This window comes from Anguilla rostrata, chromosome 3, assembly GCF_018555375.3.
Source record: "Anguilla rostrata isolate EN2019 chromosome 3, ASM1855537v3, whole genome shotgun sequence".
Lineage (NCBI taxonomy): Eukaryota > Metazoa > Chordata > Actinopteri > Anguilliformes > Anguillidae > Anguilla > Anguilla rostrata.
Window position 1 is genome coordinate 66,200,138 of NC_057935.1, and position 16,597 is coordinate 66,216,734.

The following is a 16,597-nucleotide window of genomic DNA, read 5'->3' on the forward strand; positions in this document are numbered from 1 at the left end:
TGTTGCTGTTCTGTTCAATACAGGAGGAAAAATATTAGAGTAGGAATTTCAGCTGAAGCTATGACAACTACATAATATAAAACACGTTGTTGAACATTAGCATTCATACCTGGTGCTCCAGATGTAACTGCGCAAGAGCTCTCCCCGGTTCATTTTGGGCGAGAATTTTTTTTAAAAAAACGGAAGAAAAATAATTAATGCAAAACAATTTTTCAGCAGAACTCGCACGAGTTGAAAGGGAATTAAAAAACCGCGGAGACGAAGTTGGGAGAGTGCGAACGAAACGCCGCTTCGGAGAGAGCAATTAAAATATCAGCTTCAATCAGCCCCTGGATTCGTCTCCGACGGGCCTGACCTTGCTTTCAGACGGCGAAAAAAAACACGGCGGTGGAATTTTCCGGCCCAGCTGGCAACCAAGCCCGTCTGCAAGAGCTGAATACATTGGTGGTCCCCAAGGGCCCTCCGCACAACATGCTTCTGTCGCGCATTTATGAGAATGAATCTTTTTTTTTTTTTTTTTAAAGGAGGAGGGCAGGAGACAGACGTTTGACAACACGCTGAGGACAGGCGCATCAAGGGAATAGACCTTCGTGTGTTTTTTGTTTTTTAAATACAGAACACACCTAATCAGAAATAAGGCGTCTTCAACACACTTGTCATTTCTATAATATAAATTAGGCTGTGTCAAATTCCAACAAAAAAAACAAAGATGAAAAACAAAAGCCAACAGCAGATGTGCAGAAAATACAGAAAAAAACTACAACAAACCCAAAGGGGGTCTGTTCTCTAATCGTAAAGCAAACAAAAAAGCCAAGGTGATTTTACAGTACAAGACTGCATTTTAAGCAAAATAACTATGCTCTTTCACAATCTGACACAAACATCCATCAGTTTCACACAGCCCTCTGAAGTGTATCTGAGCAACATAATTTCAAAGTTCTCACAAAGCAACAATCAATTTAACTGCTCTGGCAACTCTTCCCTCGACCAAAGCAAGAATTTTAAGAGAAAACCTGCATATGTTGATGCCAAGGGATGCAGCAGCGGGACGATTCCCTAAATCGGTCCTGAGTTGTCGCCTGATAAACAACGTTATGGACTGAACATTAACTCATAACCTGGTGACATAAAAACGTGGCATCGTCAGCTTCGAGAGAAGCCAGGACATCCTGCCAACATCTCAATGATGTAAAAGCGCAAGCCACAGTTGGAATTAGATAATGGGCAGCATTTTTCAAGATTTCATTTAGCCTTGGACTAGGCCCTGAATTTAATTCCATGCAGCATTGTAGGTTGAACAATAGTGAGACTAAGCATCTACTTAATTGTTATAGCATAACACTAGGTATGATAATCTTCATCAACATAAAAAGGATTCTGTGGTTCGCACTGAGATTACATTATTCCTTTGTTTAGACAGGTGGTTCAAACTCATCCCATTTCAGGTGCAGACTGGTTGCTAATGAAAAGGTAAATGAAACAAAATTAGGACACCCTCTGCTATTGTACGTGGTACAGTACGGTGGCAAAAAAAATGATGCGGTTCAGACTTTTATATCAATTTTTATTAAGTCAGCCATTGTGATAATTTATTATGGTTCCCTTAATGTGGAGCAGCAGCATAAACACTCAATTATTCCACAAATTGCACCAGTTTGCATTCAGCCGACGTTCAGGTCTGATTACTGCAGCCGTCAAATCCCTCATTACAAAGCAGAACATACTTTCAATTGTGCAGTTACACATTATGAAAGAATAAAGGCAGACATTACATGCCCGCTCTCCCCTTTTACAGTAGAAAAATAGGTCTGTATAAAAATGAGTTTCATTCGCAGAGGCATTGCAATGATACCAATGTTTTCTTTTTTTTTTCCTTTTATAAACACACTGCAAAGAATACTGCTTCAGAACATCCCCTTGACCTTTGACCCTGAGTTAAAGTAGAGCAGGTGCTGCCTCAGAGTGCTGGTCCAGTGGAGGTGGCCGTCCAGCTTGGCCAGGAGGCGGCCGTGCTCGCCGCCGCCGCCGCCGTCGTAAACGTTGCGGTCCTGCCCGGGGTCGTCCTGCAGGAGGTACAGCTCCCCGGCGTGGACGTCCGTCATGTTGGCGCGGAAGCTGGCGGGGTCGAAGGTCACCCACAGGGTGTAGCGGTAGTCGCAGGAGCGGATGGAGTAGCCCATGACGCGGATGTCGGCCAGGAGGGGCAGGTCCGAGTCCTGGCGGGGGGCGTCCGAGGGGCGGGGGTACTGGCTGTAGGCAATGTCCTCCGAGTTCGGGCGGCGCTCCGCGGCGAGGAAGCTCCTGGCCAGGCTGGAGCCTTCGCTGCAGAGCCGCACCCCGAAAGAGGAGGGGGGGCAGGGCGGGGGCGGCCTCAGCCCCGCCAGCTCCGACACCGTGGGGAACAGGTCCACCAGCTCCACCACGTCCCTCACCGCCCTCCCTGCGGAGGAATCCCAGAATGCAGTGCACTCGCACGGTCCCGCTCGAGGTGTGCGAATCTCTCCTTACGCACAGCACGGCGATGATTATTTCGGTTTACTCATCGCCCTAGAACATGGCTGCCCAGCCCTGTTCCTTGAGATCGACTAGTCCTGTAGGTTTTCATTCCAAACCTAATTTGGCACACCTGACTCTGCCAACTACCAGCTTAACATCTATATGATTTTGAATGAGGTGTGCTTTGTTACAGTTGGAGTTAAAAACCTAAAGCACAATTGATCTCCAGGAACAGGGTTGGGCAGCTCTGCCCCTAAAATAGATTTCAGCTCTATGCCCTCAAAACAAAGATTTAACTACTGAACTGAATTTGTTTCTTCGAAAATGTAAATGTACTTAAAATGTATTTTGGTACAGAAAACGAAACACAAAAAAGTCAGTACCACAGAAAACACCCTCTTTTTCATGAGTGGCAAGGTATATAATTAAAGGACACCAAACATATTTCAAAATAGAGATGACCAGCCTTTCATTACCCCAAACAACTCCTGTAATCCACTGGCATCAAGCCCCCAAACCAAGGCTCTATGCTAACATTTTTCCCAGGGAACACATGTGAATCTAAGCTGAAAATTTTAGGAACACACTAATGCATCCGAGTCAGTAGATGTGCTCTTAAATTATTTTTTTCCAGATAGCACACATCAATTTTCAGAAGCAAAAGCTCCAAAAATGCAGGCGCTGTAGGGCCCTGAAAAATAAGCACTTCAGTGTCCCTGGAATTAATTGCTAACCATTTGAATGAATAACATTAGCTTAGCTTAGCTTAGCTTAGCTTACAAGGAGATGGGTAATGGAGAACTGGCTTTGGGCCCTGTGCTTACCCAGATTGAACTGCCGGTCGGAATGGCGGAAGACGTCTATGTAAGGGAAGGACCTTTCCCCCAGTTTGTGTGGCGCTGATGTTAGTCCAGGTACATGGACAATGAGAGGCACGCGTGTGGCCACATCAAAGTTGCTGTACTTGGCCCATTCTCCGTGCTCTCCCAGTGACCAGCCTGCACGACGCAAAGGAGAAAAACAGGTTGAACACGCAGGCAAGACAGCACCCCAATCACATCTAACAGGCTTTTCCACTCTAAAGCAAAATTTGCAAGATGCATCGTGTGCACTCATAAAATCATGAATATGAAAATCTGAAGATACTTTAACTCCTAGATTATTAATCTTGGAATTTTTTGGAGAAAATGAGATTTGCAAGTTAGCAAAGTTGTAAAAGTTTCATGCAGATCATGAAAACATTTAACACCATAAAAGTAATTGCGTGGGTCAGTAAAGTTCCATTCCTGATAGAAACTGCGATTACATTTCACCATCTGGCAAAGGAGCTGTTAAAAAATAAAAATAAAAACAGACTTTCTAAGCAATTACACCAACTAACTGGAATACAAGCAACGATGAGATCAGACTGAATGCAAAATGCGACAGAGAAAACAACATATGGCAAGAGCAGCTACACTTGCTTGGGAAAAATGAGAAAAGTATAGAAAAATGTAAATAAAAAGGTAAATAAAAAGGCTGAACATGCCCACATTACTGCAATTAAAGAACAACTGGTCAGCAAATGTGTTCTGTAAATCCATGAGTATATCTTGAGCATTTTGGCTTCTGTATTAGTCGATAATATGCCCTGAGAAAATACAGATATACTTTTTTTTAAAAACAAAGCCGACTTCACCAAATCCCAGAGATTTTGGACAAGCTGCTCCAATCTCACGCCAATCACAACATTTCTTTAAAAAGCCAACCTTGATATGAAAGAGTCCTTCGCTTTAATCAGTATGAGACCAGTCAAGGCCTAGCTAAAGTCAACAAAAGCCACAGAAGACTTGGATGCTTGTTAAATGCATAACATTTTTCTTTTTAAGTATATTAAGAATATCTACAAATAAATAAACTTTTTAAAAAGCAATTATACAAATTGCATTCTTTTTTTTAAAAAAATCATTAAAGGTTAAGGTCTAACATCAGGCCTTCAACACATTTTGTTCAGAGGACAAGAGCAAATGAAAAAATTTGGTGTTGTTACATCTCCACCTTGTGGTGGAAAACGTAAATGCACGTGTGCGCAAAAAAAACAAAAAAAAAAAACCGCAGGTGAGAATGATGAACGAGCGCATTCAAATCTCGACCACAGGTGGTCTTGTACTGTACGGTATGCGTCGTTCGACACGCATGGAAGCACGCGATCAAAATCGGAAAAGAAAGAAAGCCCGCGGGGGGAGGAGCCATCTCACCGTGGTCAGAGGTGAACACCACCATGGTGTCATTGGCCAAGCCCAGGTCATCCAGCGCGCTCAGGAGCCGGCCCACCTGAGCGTCCACATAGGTCACAGCCGCGAAATAGTGCTGACGGATCCGCCGCTGACAGACAAACCAACCAATCAATCAATCAGTCAAATTTTATTTATGTAGAGTATTTCACAGCAATTGTCACAATACGCTTCACAGACAACCCTGGCCTAGACCCCCCACGTGAGCAAGCCTAAAACGCACCCACTGAAGCCAGAACACTTACTACCGAATGTTAGCGTCTGAAGTAATGCGTGTTTGTATTTACAATGAAACGCATTTCACAGAAATCTGTTTTGTCTCGCAATTTCCTGTTCAGGATCTGGGCTTGGAACCCTCTAGTTGTACAAAACATCACCGAATAACTTTTTTATGCAATAAAACCACACTGCAGAAAGACAGTCACCTGGAACTCCTTGGGGACCGGTCCGTAGGGAAAGCTGACGTTCAGGGACTGCACGTCTTCCCTCTTCCGGATGTCTGTCCAGGGGTTGTAGGCCACGGGGGGCAGGCCGCCCGGGACGTCTGGGTCCGGAGCCAGTGTCACGTTCTCCAAGGGGTACAGCTCCAGGAATTCCTGCAAGAGAAGATATCATTATGGGGCTGGCAGCAATGGGATTCCTCCAGTTCCCCTCAGCCCTCGTCCCTGCCATTACAAAGCACAGAGAGAATGGCCTGGATTCAATCATCATTTGTCCACAGGTTTGACAAAAACAAACAAACAAGTAAAAGTAAGTAAAGTAAAGTAATACAGCATTAAGCTTGGCTTTGGTCAAAGACATTGAGAAGACCTCTCTCTAATCTTACAGCCAATGACTAGTATTCTTACATGGTGTTTTTCTTCATTTTGCTCTATCATACAGCTGCTTTTTTGTGTGTTGAACTGAGATGGCACCATATTGTTAAAATAAAAGGCTGTAAAATAGGGAAGCTATGAAATTATAAACAGTTACCAGTATTTCACCATAAAATTTTAACAGTGAGTCCATCTCTCTCTCTCGCTCTGTGTCTCTGTCTGTCTGTGTTGTTTTGTTGGTTGGTTGAAAAAAGTCCCAATAAAGGTGGTTTTAAAATAAAAAAAACTCTCACTCACTCTCTCACCCATTCACTCACTCACTCTCACTCAATCACACTCATTCTCTCACTCAACTCTCGCACACTCGCTCTCTCTGGAGTGTGAAGTTCATCAGCGTTAGCTGGGACCTAATCGCGTGACGATGGCCTGGAACGGCCCACCACCGGGGAGGGGGACCGTACAGGTACCTGCGGGATCCTAAAGGGAATGTGAGGCTTGTAGTACCCCACGGCCAGAAAGAAGGGGCTGTCTGTCTCTTTGGCAGATTTAAGCAGCCTCACTGCTTCCTCCGTGTTCTCCATGTCTGGTAAGGTCTTCATAGGCATTTCCGTCACATTAACAGGGCACAGCAGGTTTACATGCAGCTTGCCGTCATCGCCCTTGCAGACCTGCTCAAACACACAAAAAAAGCCGGTAAAAACAACACTTCTGTCTAATAAAACTATATTTACTGCTAATACTTACTGTTACTTACTGTTAGCAACTATGACTGCATTCCTAAAAGATCTGAGCTAAACCTTTTTTTGTTTTTAAATGGGGACAAAAGATTCAAGCATGGTAACACTGTGTCTCCATATCACTAGACTAGCATTAGCTTTTTCAAGCATAGATTTTAAAATGTGACAGTGGGTCAGACAAAAAAAATGCAATCAAATGTACTCAATTTAACCTAGGCCTATATCACTTTCACCTCTAACTCATATTTCTCTGTATTAGAGACCTGGATCTCACTGGATTGTGACCAAGAGCTAAAAAAAAGACCCAGAGACCCAGAGGGCACCAGCACCAGTCCGTTTAACTGTTAGCCACAGCACACCTGACTGCAGAATAACCAGCTGCAACAGGTTTACATCCTTTTCTGATCCAGGGACCCTGACTCAGGCACAAAGGTGACCAGGGGACCCTCATCATAATTTGGAAACAGGGTTCCATTTTATATATTTATATATATTTATATATATATTTTTTTTTTTAATTAAATTTATGAGCCATATTTAGCAAAAAGTGTTTATATCAAATCGATAATTCAAAAATGGTTTCTAAAATTCAACTACACAATTATTTTAAAGTGGAAACTTTGTTGATAGAAACGGTTAATGGTTATCATTGCATTTGAATGCTGGTCTGGGACTACCTACAGTACCTTCGAAGACCCCCAGGGGCCCGTGGACAGGCTGTGGAAAGCCCAGAATTTAGAAGACAGAGTTCTAATTATACAGGCTATATTCAGCCTTTTTAGGTGTTTTTGGGCCAGCAGCGAGCATTGCACTTACGTGTGTGTGATAAATACTGTGCCATGGCTTCCAAAGCACTGCAATTCAACCTGGACAAAAATTGTGTCTACCGAACAAATAAACGGGTACTGAAAATAGGAACTTTTCCCAAATTTTCCTATGGAAGACAGCGGCAGAGAGGACACACACTGACCTTCCTCTTTTCATAGGCGAAAGAGGGAGGATGATACGGAGGCACAGACCAACTGTACGGGTAATCATCCGAGTGATTGGAAGCGATACCTTCAGAGCCAGGACATAAAACACGCATTAGTTAGACGCATTAGTCCGACACACTCCAGACAGGAAACACAGCCGCAAGGGGAGACAGGAGCTCACACAAATACAAAGGGGAAAAAAACCAAATAAACACAAATTAAAAATTAATACAGACTGAACTGGTGCCATACAAGTTAGTTGAGAAGGGGCGACATAAATAAATATAGCCGGTTTAAGAATATTTTTATAAGAATATGGTTTGAAACATGTCTTGCTTTTAAATAACTACATTTGCAAATGAAAATACTGAAGGTCTCGAATGGGTTTACCTGGGTGAAAGACTTTCCCAACGGACATTGTGGTGTAGCCTCGGGATTTGAAGTACTGAGGGAGTGTGGTGTAGTTTCCGGCATGGACTCTCCAGTAGGAATTAAAGTCATATAGTCTGGTTGTGTCAGGTCTGCGACTAGTTAAAAATGAGGTTCTACTGGGTCCGCACACGGCTTGCTTGAAAAAAAGAAGCATATACATATAGGCCAAATCAAATACAATACATAAAGTAGATATTTAATATATTTATTATCTTTTCCATTTTATATTCGATATTAACTCAAATATCCAGTTCATATTTTATTGTTTGTTTTTGGACATACCTGAGCGTACGCATTGTGAAAGACATTGCTTTTGGAAGCAAGCTGGTCAATATTCGGCGATTTGACCATAGGATCACCATAGCATCCAATTGTTGGTCGCAGATCGTCTGATATTATTAAAAGGACATTGAGCCTGCCTGAAAAGTGCACAAACTATGTGAAATTATGAACCGCAAAGTTACATTAAACGTTACACCAAAGAACGTGAGCGATAGCGATGTAAGTGGACTGTTCTTAACTTAACTTTGGTTCAAGAACTAGGCTACAATTGAAAGAAGTGAGATGTTGCCAACTGTAGCAAAACACCGTAGGCTACGTGAATTAGCTGTATCATAGAGGCTAGAAGTGAGAGTATCACTTTTCTATCTAGCTACTGTAAATAGTTAGCTTTCTTGTGCATTTTAATGCTAACCACCTGCTGTTGCCAATGCATTCTTTATCTTTACACAATCAATGTAATAATCTAGCTACAGGTTTCCGATTTTCTTTTGTTTTGTGCAATTTACCTGTTGACAAAATCGCCGGTGAGAAATATGTCACAATTAAAACGCTAACATTAAACCATGTCCGGACGATCGAAGGCATCACGAAGCAACACAGTTGCTCTCAATCCTCGGAGCCACGTGCAATAAAAGCAGGCGAATGGTTTCCTTTTTTGCGCGAATTTCAAAGCATTGTCGATGCCACAAACCGTTGGAATCAAGCAACTTTGCTTTCAAAATAGCGACTGGCAGCTTCGACGGCTTTCCAGGCTTTAGTTGTTAAAGAAATGTATTTACTTCCTGTTTCAAAGCACCGCCTCCAATGTCTGCAGTGATTGGTGGTTATAAAACCACTGCCTGGGTATTTGTCTCAAAGTAATTGTAATATATCTAATAGCTGCGGCAGAACTTCGGGATTATTACAATGCGATTTTTTATTATATTTAGTTGGACATTGTCATGATGTCCTCAAAGTAATATAACGTAGATTCACTTGTTGGGATGGCAGGTATGCCATCCCGCCAAGTTACGCCTTGGCGGGGGCATGCCCCATACCTATATTTTTACTTACATGAATGTGAATAGTCTTTTAATCTACACGTTTTACTGCTCACATCCATTCCTATAGCCGACGGATTTTTTTTTTTTTTTAACTTTGAGGATGTAATTTAACTGAAACACTTCGCAGTCTAAGTATCTTAGGTTAAACATCTTATTGCATTGGATGTTTTACTTAAATAATGTTGTCTTTACATACGTTGACAGTATTATGACAATTGTACTTCTTTTTGACTATAAACTACATATTAATAGGCTACATGTTCAAATAATACAATTGTATAAGTGTATACCCATCTTAACACTGGCGAATCACTTCATTGGTAGGCGGTCCTTTCCGTTTTCATCACTATAATAGGAACGCCTCCACAGGTAGATATGTGAATGACCAGCGGACCCAGAGCTGGAGAGTTCGCGGAAATTTCAGCCAGAAGGCAGAACATTACGAAGGTAGCACAGAATGGGTGAGTACTATTCACTGTCGAATACTGATGCGCGTAGTTACAAACTCAATTAAACGATTTGTTTACAAACATTTTTTTGCAAATCATTTAAATCTATGAGACATCAGTTGCTTAATTAAAATCAGTTCTGTTTTCTCGGTAAGATTAGTATTTTTATCATTTGTCATCTAACCTGTGATAACTTTATTACCTCCTCCACAGAAAGCTGCTTTGTCATTTATATTCAGATTTTAGTTGGTCACGAGTTGAGGATATCTTTGTTTCTTTCACTTCTGTTTTACAAAGCAGGAAATGTCCTCAATTGCGCGTTTTTTCTGTGATATTCTCCATTTCAGACGGCTTTTATGGCGATATTACGAAGGTCGAAACAACTGGCGCGTCACAAAAAACCGCTAAACAGGACAGCCTGAGTGTGCAGGGTCTGTAGCAATATTTAATAACTTGTTCCTTTATGAACAACACACTTTTCAGTAATGTAATGTGAAACAACAATGGGTGCTTGACCTTGTTAACTTCTTTGCATTTCCATCCTGATTTAGCCACTATACTGCTGTTTCACTTTTATGATTCATTTTAGTCTGGATTTTTTTTCTTTTCCTTTGTTTAACATGTACTGACGTGTATTTAGAAGATAATCCCCCTAAATTCTTTAATAATTCCTTTCTTTCAAAAGGAGTGGAGGCATCCCACAAGTTGGCACAGAGTGATCTGACCAGGATGAACAAGTATAAAGATGTCATCACAAAAGTGGCAAAGGCTCACAAAATAGAACCTGCCGTGATCGCGGGTATTATTTCCCGTGAATCCAGGGCCGGGGCCCCCGGAGTTCTTACAAACGGCTGGGGTGACCATGGCAACGGTTTTGGACTCATGCAGGTGGGCAGGAGTAGAGGTCGATTTATATCAGTGCATTACTGTGCTGTTTACTGATTAAATTGAACCCAATTAAGAATGCAGGATGTTGTGTTTCGAAAAGCAATGCGTTCAGCACTGCAGTGCAGTGCAAGTTTCAAGACCGTTTTCTTCCGTGTTTTTCTTCTACATTATCATAAGATTATTAATTTTTTTTAAAAAGGTTAATAATTAGTAGATATTATGAACAAAATAAGATGAATGTCTAGACATCAAAACAAAATAACTAGTAAACCGTATTCTGGCACGTTTGTGTCATACTGTAGAGGAGTAGGTGTGTTTGGCAAGCTGACAAGGCCAAGAGAGCCAGCCTGTTTTGTTGTAAAGTACTTTAGCCAACAAGTAAGGACCCCGAATGTAAAAAATAATTATGCCAATGAGTCTTTTCCACACCAAGGGACCCATGTATCAGATATATAGATATATACCACTGGTGAAGGCCACATCCATGAGTTTCATTTTCAGTTGTAAAATTTGTTATTGGAACAGTTCTGCAGTGTTTGTATCGATGGTGTGTTGCTTTTTTTAAGAATGAAAAACTTTAATATTTTCTAGGTTGACAAGCGGTACCACAGTCCAAAGGGGGAGTGGAATAGCGAGCAGCACATCACTCAAGGCACTGAGATTTTGATTGATTCCATCAAGATGATTCAGAAAAAATTCCCACCCTGGTCCAAGGAGCAACAATTAAAAGGTGTTTTACCTCTTTTTCTAAATCCTGTTTCTAACTGTATATGTATCGCATGTATTGTATATGTATTGCGTTGTATCCTACAGGTAATTCCTTGTTTGCTTACCTGACACCTTTCTCCAAGGTATCATAAATTATTTCTAAGTATAATTTCAACTGCATTGCTCAAAGTTTCAACTGCTATGCCCTACCCTGGATTCAAGCCTGCAGTCATCGTTGCATGCCCTAATCCACATTCCACACTGTTGCCCAATAGACTATGTGTAACTGCAACATGTGGGTATAAACTGAATACCACTGAAATTCAAATCTAAGCCCAGATGTATGTGTATTTCAGGTGGAATATCAGCCTACAATGCTGGAGTTGGGAATGTCCGCACTTATGAGCGAATGGACATCGGCACCACCGGGGATGACTACGGCAGTGACGTTGTGGCCAGAGCCCAGTGGTTCAACAAGAATGGTTTTTAAAGGAGGGGAAAATAAATAAAATAATGAAAACGAATGAGGTGAAATTTTGTAAATCAATAGACACTTAATAAATAAATTATAGATTCCATACTTGTTTATTTTTTAATCTCATTAAAATATATATATATAGGGAGTGAAGTAAATGAAAACCTTGTAAATATGATCTTATGAAATTCTAAATCAATGGTACTTGATAAATGTTGCTATACTATTTTGATATGATTGGAAATTTGAAACAAGTGCCACTATATTGTAAGAAGACTACCAGATAGTCCAAAATAGCAAGCATTTTACAAGGTCAATCCATGAGGTGAGGAAATGCTATTGTCCAGTTACCCTAACATAGAATTAAGTAGTTAGTGTCTGAGTATAGATAAGGACTGAAAAAAGTGTGAAATTGTATTCGTTTAAATGGGGGAGCTAAGTATAAAAAATACCCAGTAATAAATGCTGAGAATTTGCACTTAAACCATGTGTGAATTTTTTTAATTACTAGTTTAAATTATGTTAGGCCACCTTTTTTTACTTTAGGTAAATAATTTTTTAATTTATGTGCATTTATACAATAACAGAGTACAAAAAAGTACAAAAATGTTCTTCAATTTCTATCTACACAAACACAAAAAGATAAATTTTATTTAATCTCAGACATGACTTTCCTCAAAATAGCCTCCTTTGGCTTTAATTACAATTAAACAAATTAGTGGACACCATTTGAGAAGGGGGTGAGAGGGAGGTGGAAGGGAAGTTACATTTACAGAAATCTTATTTACCTTATTTTTATTTTATGTTTTTTTAACCATTGGCCAGTAGTGCGAGTAAAAAAAGTCAGTACATGCTCAGAATGGTCCAGCTGATGGGCAGTAATGTTAAGAGGAGATGACCAGGCAGATCAAGATGCAGAAGTCAAATATGTTAATATATTACATTACATTATATGCCTTAAAGGATATAATTATATAAGTTTGCACCCATCTTTCACACTACTAAGTAACACTGTGGGGGGAAAAAAACTTGCCCATCCCCTTTATTAGTAGGAGGCAGGTTATTGGTTGGATGCACTTGCAGCATTCGTTGTTATAATTCGAACACCTGCAGGTATGTAAGAATATAAAGTAGTGGATCCAGAGCTGAAGTCTGAGGAAGTTACAGTTGGACAACAGAAAATTACTAAAAGTAGAACAGAATGGGTGAGTCTTTTTAACTTTTAACCATCCAAGAAATTATTAATACTGCTGCTCATAGTTACCTACAAATGTTTTGTTGCAAATCATTGAAATTACTGAGACATCAGCAATTCAGATCTGCCACTCCTGGTTTTATCTGAAAATATTTTGCATTTTCATCATCTAAACCTGGCCTGTGATAACATTATATTACCTCCTCCACAGAAAGGTGCTTTTTCTTCGTCATCGTCTTTTCTCCGATATCTGCCATTTCAGCCTGCAGTTCTTATGTGGACGTTACAAAGACCGAATCAACAGGTGCATAAGAACACACTGCTAATCAGGACAGACTGACTGTGCAGGGAGTGTAGCAATATTCAATAAGTTCTTTTTTTTTTAATGAACGCACAGCCTTTTTCAGTAGTATACTATGAAACTGCACAACAATGGGCAACCGTGTTAATTTCATAAATGCACTTTCCTTTGCCGTAATCTAGCCACTATAATGCCATTTCGCTCTCATAATTCACCTTTGTCTGGATTTTGATTTTGGAGATTTACATGTACTGACATGTAACAGGAGATATTTCCCACAAACGCTTTTATTACTTTCTTTCCAAAGGGGTGGAGGCGTCCCACGAGCTGGCGGAGAAGGACCTGAACAGGACGAACAAGTACACAGATTTCATCATAAAAGTTGCGAGGAGTCGTCAGAAAGGCCCAGTTGTGATCTCCAGTTCCATTTCCCGTGAGTCCAGAGCCGGGTCCCCACCGGTTCTGACAAACGGCTGGAGTCTTGGACTGAAGCAGGTGGGCAGTAGAGTACAGTAGAGGTCCATTTGTATCAAAGCATGTATTGTGCTGTTTGCAGATTAAGAGGAACCCAAGTAAGAATGCAGGATGTTGTGTTTTGAAAGCAATCCATTCAGCATTACAATGCAGTGCAAGTTTCAAAGCAGTCTAATAGCGTGTTTCTCTTGCATTACAATCAGACAGGTAAATTTTTTTTTTTTTTAAATGGTCTGTATATTAATCTAATAGACCGAGCACTAGATACTGTAGAAGAGTACGTGTATTTGCCAAGCTGACAGGCCAAGAGAGCAAACCAGTTTTGTTGTAAAGTACTTTAGCCAGCAAGTAAGGGGCCAGAATATCAGAGAACTAATTTCCATGGGACCCACCTATCAAATACATAGATGCATACCAATGGTGAAGGCCACATTCATGAGTTTCTTTTTCAGTTGTAAAACCTGTTATCAAATACATAGATACATACCAATGGTGAAGGCCACATTCATGAGTTTCTTTTTCAGTTGTAAAACCTGTTATTGGAATAGTTCTGACATGTTTGTATCAGTGGTGTGTTGCTTTTTTTTTTTTTTTTTTTTTTAAATAGAGAATTAAAAACCTTAATATTTCCTAGGCTGACGAGCAGTTCCACACACCAGAGGGACAGTGGAATAGCGAGCAGCACAACTGTCAAGGCACTGAACTTCTGGTTGAGTTCATCAAGAAGATCCAGAACAAATTCCCATCCAGGTCCAAGGAACAACAATCAAAAGGTGATTTACCTTTGTCTCAATCCTGTTTCATAATTTCAAGTTGATTGTATTGCTCAAGAAACAACTGCAATTGCACCACCCAGGAATCAAGCATTGAGGTCAGGGCTCTGTGCAGGCCAGTCATGTTCTTCCACACAAAACTCGGCAAACAATTTTTTTAAGGACCTTGCTTCATGCACAGGGCATCGCCATGCTGAAACAGCTATAGGCCTTCCTCAAACAAGTCTGCATACAATGAGCACTTCATCACATTTAAATAAATGCAAAAACTAGAGCTGGGTGATATAACTGATTGTTATTACGTTGATTGTGATTATTAAAGCACATTCCATAATTAGCCTAGGGGTAATTTTATTTATTCATTATTATTTTTCTTAGACAAGATTTTTTAGACCAGCTAAATTTACTTAAGTTGATGGGAGATATGTCGATGAGTGTGTGGGGGTGTGTGTCATTTTGTACAGGTGCAGTGAGCAGTGATACCACAGACAGCAAAATAACGAAGCACAGGATCAGGTGGTTCAATCTGGCTTCTGACCGTGGGACTGGACATAGGGAACGCGACAGGTCTGTGTTGGAGTGTTCTACCTTTTTTTTTTGTTTTTTTTTGCTGCAAGGCAAATATTGTTATTTGGTTGCATATTTTTCAAGCTATCAACACAAAACCAATGCCAAGATATTCATCTTAGTTCTCAGAAGAGAGCTTGCCTACATAGAGCTTGCTGGGATACATAGCCAGGAGTATTGCATATAAATCTAAGGAGATCATACTCACCCTATACAATACCCTTGTCAGACCACACTTAGAGTATTGTGTGCAGTTCTGGGGACCGTACTAAAAGAAAGATATAGAGGCGCTGGAAAAGGTCCAAAGACGGGCAACCAGATTGATTCCGGGTATATAAGATAAGTGTTATGAGGAAATGCTTGAGATGCTTGGACTTTTCATGCTTAGTAAAAGGAGACTTAGAGGAGATTTGATTGAGGCTTTTAAATTTATTAAAGGGATTAACAAAGTGAACTACAGGAAATTATTCAAGTTGAGTTTGGTAAGCAGAACAAGGGGGCATAAATGGACACTGGCAAAGGGTATGTTATTTGTGTGTTTATACTGAAGTTTAAAACATGTGATAGCATTTTATCCAATAAGGGGTCGACTGGAACTGACAATAAGCGGAAGGCAACTGTTTTTGCAGAGGGCAACAGGTTTTGCAGTGACACCTGCAGGAATGTCACAGCATTTTCTCACATTTCATTTTGGTCTCCAGTAACTTTGTAGAGAGCTTTCACATTTATGTCCATGTCCATTCAACAGTGCCATAAATCCCTAGATTCATAGCTTTGCAGATGTAGTGGTGAAAAAGGTTTCAGATTCTCAAAACTTTCTTTCAGTTTCAAAACTTTTTATAAACTCATGAATTGTGACTGATTTAACAGCATAACTTGTGGCCCAACAGCAGCAATCGCAGTTGCCTTTTCCTCAGAAAATGCACATTGCTAATATTTTACTGTCAGCAATATTTATGCATATTTTGGAGTGGTAGTCAGCTGGCCAATTTCTCACAAAGTGAATGACTTCAACTTAGAGTTAAAAGGTTTATACACATCGTATGTAAATTACCCAACTTACGTTGTTGTGCATGATCAACCTCAAATGAGATATGTGTATAAATGTTCTCTTTATTTCTTTCAGGTCACCTACAACTGCACCAGCTCCTGCAGTGCTGAAGAACTCTGACACAGGGTGAAATGCAATCAATAAAGTTTTTTATTTAAACCTTGTAAGACATGCATGGATTTAATTAAATTTTTTTTATTCTGATCTCACTTTTACTACAATGCAATGCAAGTTTCAAAACAGTTTAATAGTGTGTTTCTCTTGCATTACCGTCAGGCAGGTAAATATTTCTTTGAAAGGTTAATAATAAGATATTTATGATTAAGAAAACAAGACGAATGTATATACAATAAAATAAAATGACTGGAAAAATGCATTCTGGCATTTTGTGTCTGGTGTATTTATCTGGTGAGACTGGGCTGGATACTGTAGAGGATTAGGTGCATTTGTATTTGCCTGTTTTGTTGTAAAGTACTTTAGCCAGCAAGTAAGGACCCAGAATGTCAAAAAGAACTATGCCAAAGAGTCCTTTCCTTGCCAAGGGACTCATATATCAGATACATAGATACATCCCACTGGTGACGAGAAATTCTACACACCAGAGGGACAGTGGGATAGCGAGCAGCACATCAGTCAAGGCACTAAAATTCTGACTGATTTCATC

The 16,597-nt window shown here is 40.3% G+C and overlaps 3 protein-coding genes across 3 annotated transcripts; 2 read left to right on the forward strand and 1 right to left on the reverse strand.

Moving 5' to 3' along the window:
• Positions 1-1,543: 1,543 nt before the first annotated feature.
• ids (iduronate 2-sulfatase) lies at positions 1,544-8,805 on the reverse strand. Its single transcript, XM_064329363.1, has 9 exons — positions 8,516-8,805; positions 8,010-8,146; positions 7,686-7,863; positions 7,292-7,380; positions 6,052-6,252; positions 5,195-5,365; positions 4,734-4,860; positions 3,321-3,494; positions 1,544-2,440 (listed from the first exon to the last, which is right to left on the reverse strand). Exons 1-9 carry the CDS (start codon positions 8,592-8,594, stop codon positions 1,905-1,907), a joined length of 1,692 nt encoding a protein of 563 aa, XP_064185433.1. The 5' UTR covers positions 8,595-8,805; the 3' UTR covers positions 1,544-1,904.
• Positions 8,806-8,955: 150 nt separating this feature from the next.
• Positions 8,956-11,704, forward strand: LOC135251693 (lysozyme g-like). Its single transcript, XM_064329364.1, has 6 exons — positions 8,956-8,974; positions 9,422-9,513; positions 9,849-9,932; positions 10,187-10,389; positions 10,981-11,119; positions 11,454-11,704. The coding sequence occupies exons 2-6, from the start codon at positions 9,510-9,512 to the stop codon at positions 11,585-11,587; spliced, it is 564 nt and encodes a 187-aa protein (XP_064185434.1). The 5' UTR covers positions 8,956-8,974; positions 9,422-9,509; the 3' UTR covers positions 11,588-11,704.
• Positions 11,705-12,435: 731 nt separating this feature from the next.
• On the forward strand, positions 12,436-16,309 carry LOC135251696 (lysozyme g-like). Its single transcript, XM_064329372.1, has 6 exons — positions 12,436-12,777; positions 12,979-13,071; positions 13,376-13,563; positions 14,177-14,315; positions 14,780-14,882; positions 16,009-16,309. Exons 1-6 carry the CDS (start codon positions 12,774-12,776, stop codon positions 16,061-16,063), a joined length of 582 nt encoding a protein of 193 aa, XP_064185442.1. The 5' UTR covers positions 12,436-12,773; the 3' UTR covers positions 16,064-16,309.
• Positions 16,310-16,597: the final 288 nt, after the last annotated feature.